This window comes from Panulirus ornatus, chromosome 57 (genome assembly GCF_036320965.1).
Source record: "Panulirus ornatus isolate Po-2019 chromosome 57, ASM3632096v1, whole genome shotgun sequence".
Lineage (NCBI taxonomy): Eukaryota > Metazoa > Arthropoda > Malacostraca > Decapoda > Palinuridae > Panulirus > Panulirus ornatus.
The window spans coordinates 28,454,956-28,473,076 of record NC_092280.1 but is presented as its reverse complement, the minus strand read 5'-3'; the positions used below and the strand labels follow the sequence as shown (position 1 = coordinate 28,473,076).

The 18,121-nt window shown below is 37.3% G+C and overlaps 2 protein-coding genes across 2 annotated transcripts in view; one reads left to right on the top strand and one right to left on the bottom strand.

The window, feature by feature from the left end:
* Window positions 1–471: 471 nt before the first annotated feature.
* Window positions 472–12,281, bottom strand: Adsl (adenylosuccinate lyase). Its single transcript, XM_071694894.1, has 9 exons — window positions 12,056–12,281; window positions 10,145–10,348; window positions 9,184–9,308; window positions 8,480–8,637; window positions 7,844–7,995; window positions 7,064–7,281; window positions 5,875–6,055; window positions 3,638–3,814; window positions 472–2,354 (listed from the first exon to the last, which is right to left on the bottom strand). The coding sequence occupies exons 1-9, from the start codon at window positions 12,200–12,202 to the stop codon at window positions 2,268–2,270; spliced, it is 1,449 nt and encodes a 482-aa protein (XP_071550995.1). The 5' UTR covers window positions 12,203–12,281; the 3' UTR covers window positions 472–2,267.
* A 694-nt stretch (window positions 12,282–12,975) lies between these two features.
* The window catches only part of LOC139766349 (uncharacterized), a 31,746-nt gene continuing 26,600 nt past the window's right edge, over window positions 12,976–18,121 (top strand). The window contains exon 1 of the mRNA XM_071694871.1: window positions 12,976–13,304. Within this exon, the coding sequence (XP_071550972.1) occupies window positions 13,175–13,304 (130 nt within the window). The 5' untranslated portion in view covers window positions 12,976–13,174. The remainder of the gene's footprint in view (window positions 13,305–18,121) is intronic.

The following is an 18,121-nucleotide window of genomic DNA, read 5'->3' as shown; positions in this document are numbered from 1 at the left end:
ACAAAAACATGAGTCCCCTATCCATGACTAGGTCTCACAGACCTGTACGTGGTTTTCCCAGACCACTTCATACTTCCTTGTTCAACCCAATGACAGTACAATGCCCTCTGTATAACACACCATTCTAAACTGTCCTGTCCCATATATGCTTCACATCCCATACCACTTACCAGGAAGATGGTGGAAGCTAGGCAAGTCCATCTAGGTCCCATTGGGAGTTCATCACCCACATAGTGGGTGACACTTACTTGGGTGAAGATGGAAACTGGATATCTCCACCCCCTACATACTTAGGACCCTATATATCTATGCATCTTTCACTCCATCCTCCCAACTCCACCCTAGTTTCCTCCTTCTCCTTGTTCCCTTCTCTTCCCACATGTATACCTTCTTCATCCAGTCCTTATCCATCCTCACATGTGCAAATCATTTCAACACACCTTCAGCACTCTTATACACAATCTTCTTCTCTTACTCTTATCATTTCTAATTTGATCAACCCTCCTGACACCAAATAGTGTCCTTAAACATTTCAATCCCAACACATCCACCCTTTTCCATACTTTTCTACCGACAACCTAAGCCTCATATGCATACTATGCATTAAATGCCCCTATATCTGCCCTCACAGACAGTGACCTCTCTTTCCAGGCACTTTTCAGTGCATTTAGGACATTAACCCCCCAATTCACCATATAGTTCACATCAGCTAAAAGTTCACTGTAGCTACTGATATGTGTTCTAGCTTGCTGAGAGAATCAGGGAATGATCCATCGATGTTGGGAATCAGCACTGTGGCTGTTGAGACACCACAGTTCCATGCACTGCCATGTCAATTCCCAGGTATCTAAGCCATTCCACTTCCTCCACATTTTTTCACTCAAATTCACACTCCAATGAACTCTGAGTCTCTCCACTGATAAATCTAATAATCTTGCTTATACTTACATTTACTGTCAACTTTCCCCTTTCAAACACTCCCAAACTCAGACACCAACTTGTACAGTTTCTCACTCAAATCTGCAACCAGTGCTGTGTCATCAGCACTAAGTTACTGACTCAGCTTCATGTCGACAGCCTTTACCCTCCTCTGACAAGCTGAAGACCAGATCCTTTCTCCGAGCATGACTCTGCATTCACCTTTCTCATGAGATAAAAGGTGAAACAGCCATGGCAACATTACTCACCCCTGCCACAAACCCACACCCTTCTTCACCTGGAGCCACTTACCCTCCTCTCTTCCTATTCACATGCCTTACTCTGCTGATACTGATAAAAACTCATTATTTCAAGCAGCTTTCCTTTCAAACCATCTACTTGTAATATCTAACACAAAAGGCATATATACCAATGGAATTATACTCTTTCTCCAGATCCATAAATGTCACATTAACTCTTGATCTTAATTTTTTGCTGTGCAATTTAATTTCAGTGAGATGCTCAGAACTCGATTATCTACTGAGAAATCAAAATCCTTATTTGAGACTTTATATCTTTCTAACTTGAACTTGGAGTTTACAAATATGACAGTAGAAACTGGAATTTTTCAAAAAAATAGGAAGTTTTACCATTAATCAATTTCCAATACACTCCACAGGAACTGATAGGAATTGAGATATCAAGCTCAAAGTATTCTGTAAACATATTAATGCAACATATTAAAAAAGAATGCTGTAAAAGTATGTCATATGTACATGTCCGAAGTGGATGGGACTTGAACAAAAGGGAGATCAAATTGGAGATGGAAGGATAGAGTGAAAAAGACTTTGAGTGATCAGGGCCTAAATGCAGGAGAGTGAAAGGTAAGTATGGGCCAAACTGAACTGGAATGATGTGCTGTCAGTGGACAGAGCTAAAGCATGTGAAATGGCCAGAGAAAACAATGGAAATGTCTGAGGTGCCTGGTTGTGAATAGGGGGCTGTAGTTTCAGTGCACTGTACATGACAACTACAGAATGGATGTTAGCGAATGCAGCCTTTCCTCATCTGTTCCTGGTGCTACTTCACTAACCAAGGAAATGGTGATAAGTGTGAGAAAAAGAATCATATATCATATTCATCAAAAATCTTGAAATGCAACAGGGAAGCCATAAAGTACACTTGAATGTCACAGACATGGAACAAAAATTCATTTAGATATATCTAAATTTTGCAGCAAAGAGGGTTATCGATGAATACAATAAGATGACCGGCTCTATAATTCCAAAAAAAATTGGTATTTAGTTGACTTACTGCTTATATAGTACAGTTAAATGAAGAAAGACAGATTAGATGGTCAAGGTAACAGCACCTCCCAACTTTCCTTCATATTTCTTTAGAACTGGCTCTACTTCATACCTAAGAAACTCCTCCACCTGCAGAAAAAGAAACAATGATAAAGGACCCCATGATAAAACTAAGATTCATAAGCATACATATCTGGAAGCATACAAACATAAAATGTTTATGTTCGTACAGAAAGATATATCACCATATAAATATGAATAATTTAAAATAATACATCCCCTAGGCCTGTTACATGGGGCTCCTGCAGTTTCAAGGCTGCACTTGAATCAAGAGCAGGAAAGTACTGGATTCCTTTGCAGTTAGAAGTTCCTTCATGAGACTGTACTCCTTTTTTTCAATGATAACACAACTTTACCAAAGGTGAATCTTCACTTGCAGTGTCGCCACATAAAAAAGACAAACATACAAAGATAAATATACACATACTATACACATACTAAGACAAAAACATACACCACACACATCATCTGATGTAAACTGAAATTTACAAAACAGTTTACCACAATCATTCATATGGAAGGGTTTCTGAGACAGAAAAGAAAATATTTGAGGAGTTAAATAACAAGTTCCAGAGTGTACTTGAAGGGGATGTCACTTAACTAGATGGGATGTGGAGAAACTACAGAATGCAGTGAGGATAACAGACAAGACTACGTAAGACATCTAATGACATAAATTCCTAAAGGGCTCATGACCCTATTGATGATGTATTTACCCTGCATACTAAAGAAAAAGTGCAGAAAATTGAAGAGGGATCAGTACCAAGGAAAAGGAAGAAAGCAACAATAATGCTTATTTCTGGGGGAAAATCTGAGAAAGTAAACAGAAAAAGGATTACAAGTCAGCAAAAAAGAAAATGAGATGAACTATGAAGAGCATATGCAAGAAGTAGTCATTACTTTCAAGTTTATGTATGGATTGGAGGGTATGCCTTCTGAAATCATATCAGTATAATTAAAAAAGAAACTTAAAAAGCAGGTTCTAAAAGATGAAAAAAAAAAATAGAAGGGATTGTGACTGTGTGATGCAAAGGTAAGTTTTTAGAAATACGCTGCGTGATAACTATAAACTGCTTTTGATATACACGAAGACAATGACACCCATTCACTATCAAACTGATCTAAATATCTAGCATTTAGTCTGGCTTTACTATCTAGTCCTTTTACAATCTGTATATCTATTCAATAAAGAGTATTTCAAATATGATTTCACTTTCGTGAGGAAAACCATTCTATCTATAGTGCTAACTTATTTCTCTTATACTTTTTAACATTCATGAGAAAGTTTTACTTCATCAGAATTATACAAAATTCACAAGGCAACTTATGGAACAATAAAATTATCAACTCACCTGCTGTGGAGCTCTACCAATGAAGGTCGTTGGGTCAAGCAATTCATCAATCTGGTTATGAATGGGCATAAAATATGGAGAGGCCTTAATTCTCTCTACCAAGTCATTTTCTCCACCCTCCTGCTTGATCTTGTTTCCTGCAGCTTGACTAAGTACACGTATTTCCTCATGACACTCCTGTCAAAATTTACCAAAAATGCATTAGTCATGTAGGCACTATGTATTGAAATGCACAAAAAAACGCATGTAAAATATGATGATATCAATTCCATAGCCTGAATCAGATGTATCACTTAAGAAATAAAGGAAAATTTGACGTAACATCAACTGTAATGCTACTTCCTGAAACGTCTTAAGAAACACTGGGAATCACAATCTGAAATGAAGAGATACTGAAAAGACTGTGGACAAAAAATCTTAGATAAAAATATAGAGGAGAGAATGATTATTCTTTTTTTAAATTATAGGAAAATGTCAGAAAGAAAAGTAACTTTTAACAAAACAGACAGAAAGGATAAAAGAAAAAGGCACATACCAAAGGAAACTAAAAAATTAGATAAAAGAAGAGCTGAAACTCAAGAGCTAACATCATCTAACTGGTCGAGACAAAGACATAGTGAAAAACCATGACTGCATGTATCAAAATAATAATACAATGCTAAGGTATGGTTTAGGTATGTAAGAAAATCAATAATGATGCATACGCTCAACATTTAACTATTTATAATATGGTAAACACTTGTGATTATATATCACACAGCCCTGCTTCTTTGGTGTGGATATGATTTTTCAACTGTGTATTCACAAACATAGAACTGCTAAATAAGGAAAACAAAACTGGACAAAAACATAAAGGAAAAGAATTAAACAAAAAACTTAATGAGGAAAAGGATTAAACTTATTGGTAACATTACACCTCATTCGCATAATGAATGCATAATCAACTGAAATATCCCAGTTAATTCTAAAGATCCTCCAAAAAAGTTATTCCAGCTTGATAAAACAGTCTTGCACCATACACAGCACAAATATGATCTTTAATGAACAACAGATTTCAGAATGATAACCTGTTAACTTTAACAGGTTGGTATGCTCATTTAAGTTTTTGTCCTTTATGTCATATTATGTCACTTTGAAAGTGCAAAGATCACTTTTGTCCAGTGTATAAGTCATTCTCTATTGCCTCTACGAAGAGTGAGCTGGATCTGACAAGAAAATCACACTCATCTCAAAGATACCTAAATAATCAGATGTACAATCATACCCTTCTGCAAGGTGAAATTCATAGATTTAAGACCAGCTAATAATAATTTCCTTATCAAAGTAATCAAGAAGCCTTTACAATATAATGTTAAATATGGGCTTTTCAAAATATATATTCTGACAACATGAAAATTACCAATGCACGGAACTTACCTTGAACAATCTTGAGCACTAACTGAGACATCTCAAGAACTGTTGGATATATCATGGCCTTAAACAAGATATCTAAAGACCACAGTTGTGGAATTTTGGGGAATTTCTTAAACTGGAAATGTATGTTACATGAAAACTCTTAAACAATATTATGTATTAATGATCTCAAGATTAACTCTTTCCTCTCTGAAAAAATAATAAAGATAAGGATGTCCACTATCACTGATCTTAGACTTGCTTTTTCAGAAGGCAATGTATGGAATAACAGAACATGTCAATCAGTTACAAAGTATTTTCCTGCTGAATGATCCCTGCTGCAAAAGAAGCACCAGGAATCTCAGCAATCATTTGAATGTATAAGGACTTGTAACTAGTAAAAGAATCCTGTCAGCTTAAAGGATTGGTTTCATGACAAATGCATGTTAAGATTCATTTTCATATTAATACAGAAGCTGCACAATAATGTTACGTCTGTGAACTGGATGAACCTGTTTTGATACCCTAATTCAAAAGATAAGATATAAGTAGCACGACTGTCTCGGCTTATCAGTGAAAAATGGCTGAAGGAGCACTAACCTTTAAGTTTGGTAAAGAACACAGCAAAAATGGAAAGATGACCTAAAAATATGGTTCCACATCAGGTTAGTGGACATTTTGACTTCTGCTGGATGTGTACCTTGTACTAAGAAAATAATGTGTGGTGAGATATTAAAAACAGTCAGTCGCATATAGGCTCCAAGCACATAAGCGAACAAACATAAATGAGGTCCCCTAAATAAAGATCTGACTTCAGACTATTTTTCCATATACATAATACTCACCTGCCTACTACCTCCAGCTTTGACCATCGCCATGATGATGTTCTCTGAGGCCATAAATGGAAGCTCCTGGGATATGTGGCGCTGAATCACCTTGGGGTACACAACCAAACCCTCACTGATGTTCTGCAGTGTTGTAAGCAAACTATCAGCAGTCAAAAATGATTCAGCTAAACTGAGGCGTCTGCAATGGAAAGATACTTGTTACCCATACAGAAAATGCCATACAAAAATGAAAAAAAATTGATTCATATAATATGGCAAAAGAATAAGATACTACCACAAATGAGATACGTGTAATCTCCATTACCATGCTACAGACTACATGAGAGTTAGTAACCACTGAGTTGCTTTTAATTTTATTTCATGGTTTGAGTGATAAAATAGTGTGCAAAGATTTAATTAATAATAACAAAGAAAAATAATAATCAGCAAAGAAGTATGTAAATGAGTGCAAGACACAGAACTACTTTAACATTTTGGTGTGAAGAATGCATGGGATACAGTGAACTGGAGCAATGTACTACACAAAGGGTGTCATGCTGTCAACTGACTGAACTAGGGAACATGAAGTCAAGGAAAACCACAAAAAGGTCTGTGACAGGTGGATCTGGTTTTGGTGCATTATACATGACAGCTAGAAATTGGATATAAGCAAATAAGGCTGTCCTTGGTCTGTTCCTGGTCCTACATTGCTATATGGGAAAAGGTGATGGGGAAAAAAAATAAAAAACAAAACTTTCAGGAATATTACAATGACTAGTGTACTGGCAAAATGAGAGCAATTTCTAAAACAAGCTGTAGGATGGAAGTTACGTAATCAGACACTTACGCAAGATCTCGTCAGCGCACTTTGAAACGTTAAAACCATATCTCAATCTTATATGACAATTCTCTCTTACACATATGACTCCTCACTCTACATCATTAACATGTCCTCATTGTCTGCTCTATTTTACTTCATTCAAATACATTGGTTAGTTTACTTTGTTTTCCCACATGATCTTAAAACAGTACTCCAAATCTTATTTTCTTGAGCTTCACAATGCCAAATCTACTTCTAATATTCTCATCCTCATTCCTACTACTCTCTGTCTTATGAAATCAATCTCACCACCCTGCACTGAACAAATCACTCTGCTGTTGTAGAACTGTGTATGTGTTGTAAAACATTAACTTGAAGAGCTACTACCTGTTTGCACTATCATCAAGAGTTCGTTCCATCCACTGAGTTGCAGATGTATTGAGAGCATTTGGAGGTAAAGCCATGAGAAAACGTGCTAAGGCACAGCAGCGCTCACTACGCATAGGATTTCGCTTGTAGGGCATGGCACTAGAACCAATTTGACTACTTTCAAATGGTTCCTCTAGCTCCTTCATACTAGCTAAAAGTCGTATATCAGTACATATCTGTGGAAAACAAAAACATTTCGTATATTCTGTCATGAGAATGCAGGTAGGATATCTCATAAGATCAATACAGCCAAAAGTTGTATATCAGTATATATCTGTGGAAAACAAAAATTTTAGTATATTCTGTCATGAGAATGTAGGTAGGATATCTCATAAGATCAATACATACTCCCATTCCTCTAATTTTTTGGCCTGCTAAGTTCTTAAACACGAAAGAATTAGAAGCATATATGAAAAGTGCTTAAGAGACATAAGAAAATATGACACAGTGGCTCAAGACAACATACCAAAAATGGAAATGTGATATATAAAGTTTGTGTCTCCTTCAGCAACTCGCTAAACTGAGATCCAGTGACTAGCTTTAAAATGCTTCATATGGCACCATAAACAGAGGATTGGAGCATATATGAATGCAATGAAACATGATCTGAATATATCCTAAGGATTTCACTGTCATTACCAATGGATACAAAGTATTATGAGAATTCAGAAATGAGAGGAAAAATATATATCAGTTTCACAATCAAGCAACTTTATCATTTCAAACTCCAATTGTTACCTTATGGGCAGTTGCTCCTAGAGAAGCTAAAACATTAAGACATTCCACATCCACTTTACGTGAATAAGTTTGTCCACAAACTGTGTAAGATTGTTCGAAGCCTGCCATCTGAGTCACAAGAGCATCAAGCTTTTTCACTTGCTCATGGTTCCCTGTAAAAGTTGAAGATCAGCATTATTTGACATACAAATATCTACCTATACCAATATACCATCTCTCACTATCTAGCAGTGACTCATGCAGAATTTTTTGTTTATCTCTATCATTTCATAACTAAATACACCTCAGCAAGGTACTACTTTTTCCATTCCCATACTTCCTTCTCACCAACTTTCTACCTCTCTCATCATTTTACTCTTCCCCTCATTCCCTTCTTTCTTCTTAACTTATGGATACCTCCAACATAATCTAAAAAAATAACATTTCCATATATGCCTATACCACCTCAGAAAGTGATCCTTAACTTTAACAATGACTTTCTTCTTTGCTTTTGAATCCTCTCTCACATCCTCATATCTTTCTGTTTTATATTCTCATTTCACAACTAACTCTTTAAAAACTTAATTCTAAAACCTGCACTTTCCCTCTCATTCTACAGTCATATACCTGTGTAGGGTTTTCATCAGCAGCTTTTACCTTCAAACAACTGTAGGAATGATGCTTGAGTACCAGTTGTCCCTTTGACTCCACGGAAGCGAAGGTCACCCCGAGCCCTGGATATGGCCTGCTCATCCATTAGCAGTTCTTGCACCCAAAGGCTTGCTCTCTTCCCAACTGTTGTTAGCTGAGCAGGTCTAAAAAAATATGAATCAAGAGCATCCTCCAAAGAAGGTTAACAAAATAACTGAATCTTCATGAATACATGAGAAAGAGACACCTTCAGAGGATCAAATATATTAATGCCAAAGGGAAAGGAAACATATTAATGCCAAAGGGAAAGGAAACAAGTTACATGTAACTTAAATTCTTCTACCCTTAGTCCTTAAAATCTCTTCCTAGACTCATGGTTACTCTGAAAATAAAACAAAGAAAATCACAATAACCTCATATATGTAAAATGTTATGCACTGTGACACTTCACTAAACTTAATGAAGGTGGGGTATGATCAGACCCCAACTTGTTCACATGATAGTCAAGTTAATAAGTCCAGTATATGATTTAGTTTTCATGCTGTGACAGAGTTAAGTTGAAGGTTAATGTGTAACCCTTACAAATGGAAGAGAAGCAGACAGATAAATAGATGGGCATATGACATCAGACAAAGTGAACCCTAAGTGTCTACCGAGTCATACAGGTGGCACAAAAAGGAAATACATAAATATGCATCAGCTTAACTTACTGGAGATGAGTGAAGCCAAGTGTGGGCTGATCTTTCTGTTCCCTGGCAAACTTAGCAAATCGGTGGATACATCGAGCAACCTTGGGTAACAGGATGTCAAAGCCGTCACGGAGAACAATCAAATCCTGTAGTACTGACAATTTTAGCATCACAGGAATCATTAAACCAGTGATAATCTGTCAAAGTCAATAATCTACATCTTCTTTAACCTATACGACGTTTCCAAACTTACAATACAATGACTTATTCATGTGCTACTCCAGTACCTCAGCTACAACACATCTACATACATTCTTATGTATGGACAACTCTCTCCCACATCCTCATCTAGTCCTTCATCTTCACTTTCTGTTTGCATCTGGAATTATTAGCAATAAATTTCAAGTAAGTATCAGTCCTGTCAATAAGTCCAAAATGCCCAAGTTGTCATAATTTACTCCCTTACTACTTAAAGTCCTTCAATATATTCTTCAACTGTATTTTCTTTCATTCACGGCAACATACATTTCAGTCCATCTTACAATGCGCCTAAAAACTCTGGCAGTCATATTCTACTTAATTCCCAAATCAAGATCCACTCTTTAAGATACCCAATTTTGCCATACAAACTCACCTAATCATTTTGCTACAACAGATTCATGGTTATGCCATCATATATTATATCAAATTACATTATGCTTCCTACATGGAAATTTTGCCACACATACTCAAATTCCTTCCTTCCTTCACGCTCTACATAATTCATCCATCTGTCTAATTTCTAACACCCACTATGATGCCTCTGCTTCCAGAGGACCTCCCTGGTGTATAAGCTAAACTGTAGCATATATGAGATAGCCATGATTATGGCACTGGCATGCTCGTGCCATCTCAGCTACCACGTGGAAAAAAAAAGCAAAGGTAAAACTTACACTGAATGCAAGAACTGAAAAAATCAAAACATATAGCAGCATATACTTACAGTGTTATCTCCCACGTAGCATGATGTAGCACCAAGATGTATGATAGGAGCAGCAGTTGGACACACTGATGCAAAGGTGCGGACATGAGCCATGACATCATGCCTTGTCTCTTTTTCTTCTCTGGCAGCCTGGTCATAATCTATGTTAATTAAGTTGCTTTCCATTTCTGTTATCTGCTCATCTGTAATTGGGAGGCCCAGCTCCTGGAAGGAGGAAAACTTTATACTGACTTCTGGTTAGCAGTCTATTCTCTGAAGACACCTGACACTATGCAGTAATATCCACACGTACACAAGGAAAAAGCTACTTTTGGAAAAAGTGCATCACAAGCATATACTTTAGCAGGGCACTGACACGTACCACAGCCAATTAGGATACAAAATTGAAAACTTTCAAATATAAAAGTTCTACAAATAAGGATGTGTAAATCTGAGACATTCTAAGACTTTATGCGTGTAATGTGCCATCATTACATGGACTTCTGAGTGGATTTTACCTAAAAAGAAGGTATTCAAACTCTCAGACACACACACACAATCATTGACTCCATTTTCACTTACCTGGGGATAGACCAAGTAAATACTGCCATATATCTTTTGTAGAAAATATTTTTGCCAAACTGGATTCCACAACCAAAGCTATGCAAACTGGCAAAAGGCAGACACCAAATTACCTAGGAGATGTATTTGCTAACCTGCCAAGTATACTATATGTCTAACATGAAACAATTTCAGATTACATAATTCTGATAGCATCAACTGATACTTGTCAATACATTTTATACATATCATTCCCTTTCAATACAATCATCAAAAAGTATACCTAAACCTAATGACAATCTAAAACCTTATGCTCAAGTTCCAAACTCTACCCTTCTTACGTGTTTTTTTTTATCGTGGTAACCATTTTCCCAAAAGATATGATAGCATAGGGCAAATGGCATTGCGCCACTATTGTTTATCTTCCTTGCAACTTTTTTTGATTGACTTATAAAATATTCTATAAATAATTTTTAAAGTTTTTCTGTTTATAAAATTTCAGCAAAGTACTAGGAGGTAAGGTAAGATTGATTGGTTTGGCCATCATATGCCAACACTTTCCCAAAACTTCAAGACAGCCACATGCAAAGGCTCTCTGTTGACTTTTGCTATGCTTATTAAGATAAAAATTCAACTTTTCACATATAAGACCTGCCATTTGTACGACACTTACAATCTCAGTATACTTTAATTCAACAATAAAAGTTGATAAATCCAATAAGGCAAATAAATAATATTGATATACCATTTGACCCACTGGAGACGATATACAGACATAATATCGACCGAAGTGGTTATTTTGATGCTGTATTTGGCACCATCAAGTCAAAAGGTATTTAATGCTTAACCCAACGTTTTCCATGAATTTCATAGCCCCATCCACAACCATTCTTACAGTACCCATGTTCTATATTGAGGAAAAATCATCCTAATCATAACATCAGTCAATCTAATATCAACATAATAAACAACTACGTATGTAACTCTATATTTAATAATGTGGCAAGAAAACACTGGGACTTTACAGTGTTTCTTCCAAAACCATTTCCGCGTTGACCTTAAGCTACTACATCATCACTGTCGGCAAGATACCATCTGACCCAAATATTCCAGCATATCAATACATCAGCAAATAACTTCCATTTTACTTTTGACATTTATAAATTCATATATATATGTATATATATTATATATATATATATATATAATATATATATATAATATATATATATATATATATATATATATATATATATATATATATATATATATATATATATATAACTGCAAACCCTACTAAATTCGATGATTCCACAATAAATTATAACACCAAGCGTCAGAGGAAAGCATAATTACAATATCATAACGTACCTTTTCAGCCTTAGCCAGATACATCCATAGTTTCCGCCAGGTTACAAACTTCTTATTCTCACTGAAATTGAATGACATCTCCTTGGAGGCATACCTAGTGGCCAAGGGATTGCGGTAGTTATCGTGAACAGAAGATGAACCAGCCATAATTGCTCAGGAATTATTTAAAAGTCTCTTGTACTTCAGATGACGTTTGTATTTGGCATATGATGCCAAGTCAGCCGGTGCACGAAACATCTGCTATTTATAAGTTAAGCAAAAAAATCAAATACATAATTTATTTTAGCTATTAAGGAATCTTTTATTATACATATGAACAAGAATTAGAATTAGATTTAATTTCTATTTCATTTCAAAATCTATATGAGTATGATATTATCCATCAGATGGATTGGTCCCAAAAAGAAATTACTAAAACTTAGATATAATCTTTCTTCATGTGTGACAATCATTGATGATGGTCAGCAAAAACCTAATGAAAATTCACAATGATCACTGAAATTTTCGCACTCAAATCACTGTGGGATCTTTCCCAGAATTTTTGGTTTATCAATTTCATCGCACATTATATCTCTCTATCTCGCCCTTCCTCTAATTGATATTTTTTTCCCCGAGGACATCAACTCTAAAGAAGAAAATCCTTTTTTTTTTAGGCATGCAAAACTAGACCCTGGAAGTTAGCTGGAAATGTACTTAAAGTGTTCTAAGGTATATTTGTTAGTCATTTATGAAATGTATCACAAGTTGATATTGAACTAAAAAACAAAATTATGCTATCAAATTATCTTGTACATTCATTGGTTAAAGTAATTAAATCGTTTCGTATATACAATAAGGGAAACCTTATTATGGAATCAATTAAACTGAAGTTAAGCATCCGGACACAGTGGCCACACAGAAAACGGGATTCTTCTTCACATTTGTTTTGTTTTGTTTTGGGGAGAAGCTTCCCCGTTGCCCTGGAAACCCAAAACCTGAGGGTCCAGGCAGGTGAAGGACGGCCCTGTGCTGACAGTCATAACCTGAGCGTTGTCGAGTTGAGATATGGACATGGCGGCTAGCGGTCCTCTAGGAATAACACAAGGAGGTCCAGTGAAGAGCCTTGGTTAGGCGGAATGAATGATGAACAACACGATTGAAGCGGAAAAACACTCCATTTATACAGACGAGGAAGACGACCCAACTCAGTTTCAGCAGCAGACAATATTAGAGGAAGTGTTCACCTCAGACTACAACGTCACAGAAGAGGGTGAGTGATTACCCAAGCTTTCAGTTTTGTAGAACATCTTAAAACTGAATTCATCCTAACGTAGGTGTAGGATGAACAACTGGAGGATACTATAAGGTCTACTCTCACACCTAAATATATAGATAATTCCTTGCTAAAGTGACTGGTTAGACTGTGTGAATAAGATCCACTGAAGAGGAAAATTGTTGCATATAACATGAAGAAAAATTTGCTTAAATATCAGGGGGTGTTCCATTATTTACAGTCCCATCTTGTGTGTTTACTTGATTCATGGGTTTGTTATGCTCTTTAAGACATTGCATTTTCACTTATTTTGATGAATAGCATTCATTTACATTGTTGAAATCATAACAGCTTTGCAAATGAGAAGTAGAAGGAGGTGTTAATACATATTTTGATATTGTAAGAAGGCCATGGTCAAGTGAGAAAAGTAACCTGGGTATAATAGGCCTTAGTGCTGCACGTAAAGCTAAGGTGTCATGACCTTATGAACTGAATAATGATGCTATTGATAAAAAAGTGTAGATAAAATTGTTAAACATTCTACAATAAGCTGAAATATTGAAATAGCCAAACGGAGTGTGCATTGCTCGGTTTCATCAATTTTCTTGATTTCTAAGTGCTGAAGGATAAGCTATTGAGTCATGTAGCCATTTGTTCCAATAAAGATATAGCCCCAGAGAGTAGCACTTTAGATAATATTCTTTACAAGAGGTACCAACATAGACAACATCAAGATGTATGATATTATTAATGAGGTAGGGAAGAGTGTTTGCTAGTGGGGAGGTATTCCATTGACTGGAAAGATCATGCTCTCAGACTGCCATTGGTCTCAATCATTTTAGTAGAAAATATTTAGATTACTGGAAGATAACCATAAGGAACTTCATGTGAAAATCATTGATCGTCTTTAGATTAAAAGCTTTTTCCCAGGAATACCAAACCAGTCAGGATGCACAGTATATATAATGGATAAAGCCCTGTAACAACACCCACTGAATGAATATTTAGAATTGTGAATGCCCTCTTGTAGTTATTTGAATACAGAGTTCTCTTCCTGTCAGTAACGTTGCTGATTTTTCATTAATGCTTTTCCTGTACAACTATTTGTAATCCCTTGCCATTGCCTCAAATCCTGTTTTTTATGTATTCACCTATTACACACTTTGCTTTACTAAATATCAGTCAGCATTTTCAGCTCCAAGTTTGCAGACTTCTCATTTTTTAAAATTCAGCCCAATGATTTAGTCTTTTATCAGCTTTGAAACTTGCTGTGCTCTTTTTGAGATCCTAATGCTTTACTGGATGTGGCAGGTTTCCATTCCAATATATATTTGCTTTTCATACCCTTTTTCATAAATTTTTTATGTTACTGAGAATTAAAATTTGTAACACATGCTATCTTATAGCTGCTTCATTTTTAGAAGTCTTTAGAAGGATTTAGGTTAAGAAGCCTTACCAATGTAGATGTATCAACGTATGCAAGGCAATAGCCATGAAGGGATCGATGGAATGACGACATGTAGGGGTTCCTGGAAATTTTGAAGGGTGAGGGGCAAACATCAGGGGTGAATCCAAATGCTGTAGTTGGATTGATGATGGTAGAGTGTAAGTTACACAGGATAATGATGTGAAATAGCTGCAGGGATGTGTAGAGTTGCTGAAGGGTGCAAAAAGAAATGTAGGGGGATTGTAGAGAAGCTAAGGATGGAGGTAATGCTGTAGGAACATACAGGAATATGGGAAGGTGAACTTTGGAAGATTTAGGAGTTTGTAGGGGTTAGAAAGTGTAGGAGTGTGTAGAGATACTGGGAGGTAGATTGGATGATTTAGGATTTTGTAGTGGTGCTGTAAGGTGGAGTGCGGGATGTAGAAGTGTTTAGAGATGTTAGAATATGGGATATGGAAACATGTAGAGATGCTGTAAGATGGGTTGGGGATGTAGAAGTTTGTAGAGATACTGTAAGGTAGAATAGGGGATGAAGAGTTGTGAAGAGATGCTGTAAGGAAAAGTTGAGGATGTAGAAGCTTGTAGAGGTGTTGTAAGGTAGAGTGGGTGATTTAGAAGCATGTACAGATGCTGTAAGGTAGAGTTGGGGATTTAGAAAAATGTATAGATGTTGTAAGGTAGAGTGGGGGATTTAGGTGTCCTTAGACTAAAGATGTTGTAAGGTAGGATGGGGGATGTTCAGTCACATATATTGTACTCCAGACCTATCTCTTAGCTATTGAGATCAGCTGAAGGGATGGCTTTTGAATAAGTATTTGATTACATGTCACCTTCCTCTATCCCACTTCTAGCAATCCCTTTCACACACACACACACACTCACACACACACACACACACACACTGCTCCCCTATTCATTAGTTATTGATCAGGGTCTCATCATACGCTTGTTAGTTATGCGCAAGCCAAGGGATTTATCAGGGGGTTAAGGTTAATTATGTAAGGCTTAAAAAAATGCTCAGTTAAGATGTTTTTTTATCTTTTTTTTACTCTTGTAACATTGTTAGTTGTGAATGTGTTACTGTGCTGTTAAAGTATTGGCTGTTGCACGTTGATATGTGTGTGTGTGTATTGTTGCAGCTTTGGCCATAAGTTATATGTTGGAGCCGTGCTGAGTTATTGCATGTACTAGAGATGGAGTTTAGTGTTGTATCATTGTTGTGAGAGGTTGTTTTACCTGAAGTCGAAGTAGTTCTAGAAGTTGTGGCTTTGTTGTGAGGAAGCTGCTGGGGATCGTGAGGGCTGAGGTTATCTTCGGAGTTGGCAGTGTGGCGGGAGTTGATGAGGTTTGTAAAAAAAACTGCGACGATTCAATGTCGTACAGTCTCAGTTATAGGCTTCCAAGTACGTTAGGTGAGATAGTTGTGTTTGTAGGATACGCCTTTAGGTGGAGACTTCTCGACCAAGACCAGGTTGTGGGAAGGCCCCGCAGCAGGAATAGGAACAGGAAGGTAGGTTATACAACGTTCTGGCCTCCTTCTGGAGTAGACCTCTGAGGGCAAATCCGCTGTTGAAGATAAACTCACCACAAGGGAGTGGTAGACATTAGGTGACACGGAGGGTAAGGACGAAGTGCAATAATGAAGGACGAAGTACGATGATTACTGACGGTGAAGGACGAGTACCGATGATTACGGAAGCTTTGACTCACAGCCAGATTAGATTACCAACTCTTATCTGCCCCTTCGCTGATTGCCAATTAATGGTTTACATCCGGGAAGCACGCGCCCGTTCGTGGGGTGGTAGGCAGAGACCGCGTGCACCCCATAATTAACATCTAGACCCAAGGGACCAGGTGGACGAGGCTTGTGTAACCAGAAGCCCAACGTAATCCGGCACGGTTGTGGTGTTCAGCTAGAGGTGAGTCATATCGAGGGGATATCTCCCCCAGCTTGATTGAAGCCATGAGAATATGTCTCCTTCAGCTTGAGCTGAGCCGTCAAAAGACAGTACACTTGGGTCGTGGTTTTGTAAGCGGATTTTGGTATTACATGAAAACTGTGGCTTGGGATACTCTCATATGATCCCATGGAGTTCACAGCGTCCAAATCCTCCTCCTTGTGACTCGGGCTCCCCGTCATACCTCTGAACAAGATAATTCAGTCACCTTTGTGTCTTTTTTCATTCATTTGTTGCCATGGGATACTGCCTTTCATCTAAACCATATACCAATAATTCTAATTTCCCATTATGTGAATTATATCAATGGCTATTATGTAGACTCTATCCAGTGTGGATTTCTCTTTTCTTTTTCGAGATTTGCAGGAATTTTAATGCCCAGATTTAACAAAAACTTGTATTATATTAAATAAGATATAGATCTACTTTGAATTGAATTCTTTTGATTGGATCATCGAACCCTGGTCACTCCCACGGAGTTCGCAGATTGAAAAATCACCGAAAGCGTAGCTTGTTTATCCCGTAGCACCTCACTTTAGGGTAAATTCCCTTATGAATTTTGGTTTGAGAAGCACCATTACACCATTACGCTCCCGACTGGGTGTGTAATGGTGCTCGTAAAGTACTGGGTTGTCCTTTGGACGTGAAATGTTTCTAATGTTTATGTTTCAGGGTGTTCGTCGGGCAACAACTTCCGGAGAGAGATATTTGAGTGTTTGTCTGGTCTTCTGCTTAGCTTTCTTGCTTGCCTGCTATAGGATGTGGTGTGATTGACTCCCTGCTTGCATGCTACAAGGTGTAGTGTGATCGACTGCCTGCCTATCTCCCTCCCTGCTTGCTACAGGGTGTTGTGTGATCGGCTGATTATCTGCTTCTCTGCTGGCAGCTGCTATTCGTAGGCTCTCGTACTGCAAACTGCTTCTATCCGGATCGATTCATCTGCTGAGAGTGGTTTTTGATACCCCACCTGGTGCTGAACACACACACACACACCACACACACACACGTGTATATGAATATAAATCGTCTTTCGATTTCTGTGAGGACCGTGGAAGCAGGAAGCTATGATAGAGGATGGATTTTTTTTTTTTCTTGACGACGATGTGTTAGGGCTATTATGCTCTGGATTATGTCATTAATGCTATGGGATTCTCTCTCTCTCTGATGGGCGAGCGCTTGGAATTATCAGGTACTGTTGGGTTACATGCGGTAAGCGCTTGCGAGCTATACCCCTTCCTTTGGGCAGTCTCGTCATGATTACTCACTAACCCCGGCTTCATGGCTAAACCTAGGTAGGTACTCTCTCACACCTCTTTACCTTGTCGTCCCGTCCTTCGTCGGCATTCTAAAAAAAATCGTATTTTTTGTCCTATATGTCTTTTCCCTCCTAATCCCTGAGAAAGGATTAC

What these genes read in the sequence shown, in the direction of transcription:
- Adsl (XM_071694894.1), bottom strand. Translation starts at nt 12,202, where the DNA reads ATGGCTGGTTCATCTTCTGTTCACGATAACTACCGCAATCCCTTGGCC. An exon ending in ATTCCTACAGTTGTTTGAAG is followed by an intron (nt 7,996 to 8,479) that starts GTAAAAGCTGCT and finishes CAACTTTTACAG; the next exon opens with GGAACCATGAGCAAGTGAAA. An exon ending in AAGCTGGAGGTAGTAGGCAG is followed by an intron (nt 3,815 to 5,874) that starts GTGAGTATTATG and finishes AAATTTTGACAG; the next exon opens with GAGTGTCATGAGGAAATACG.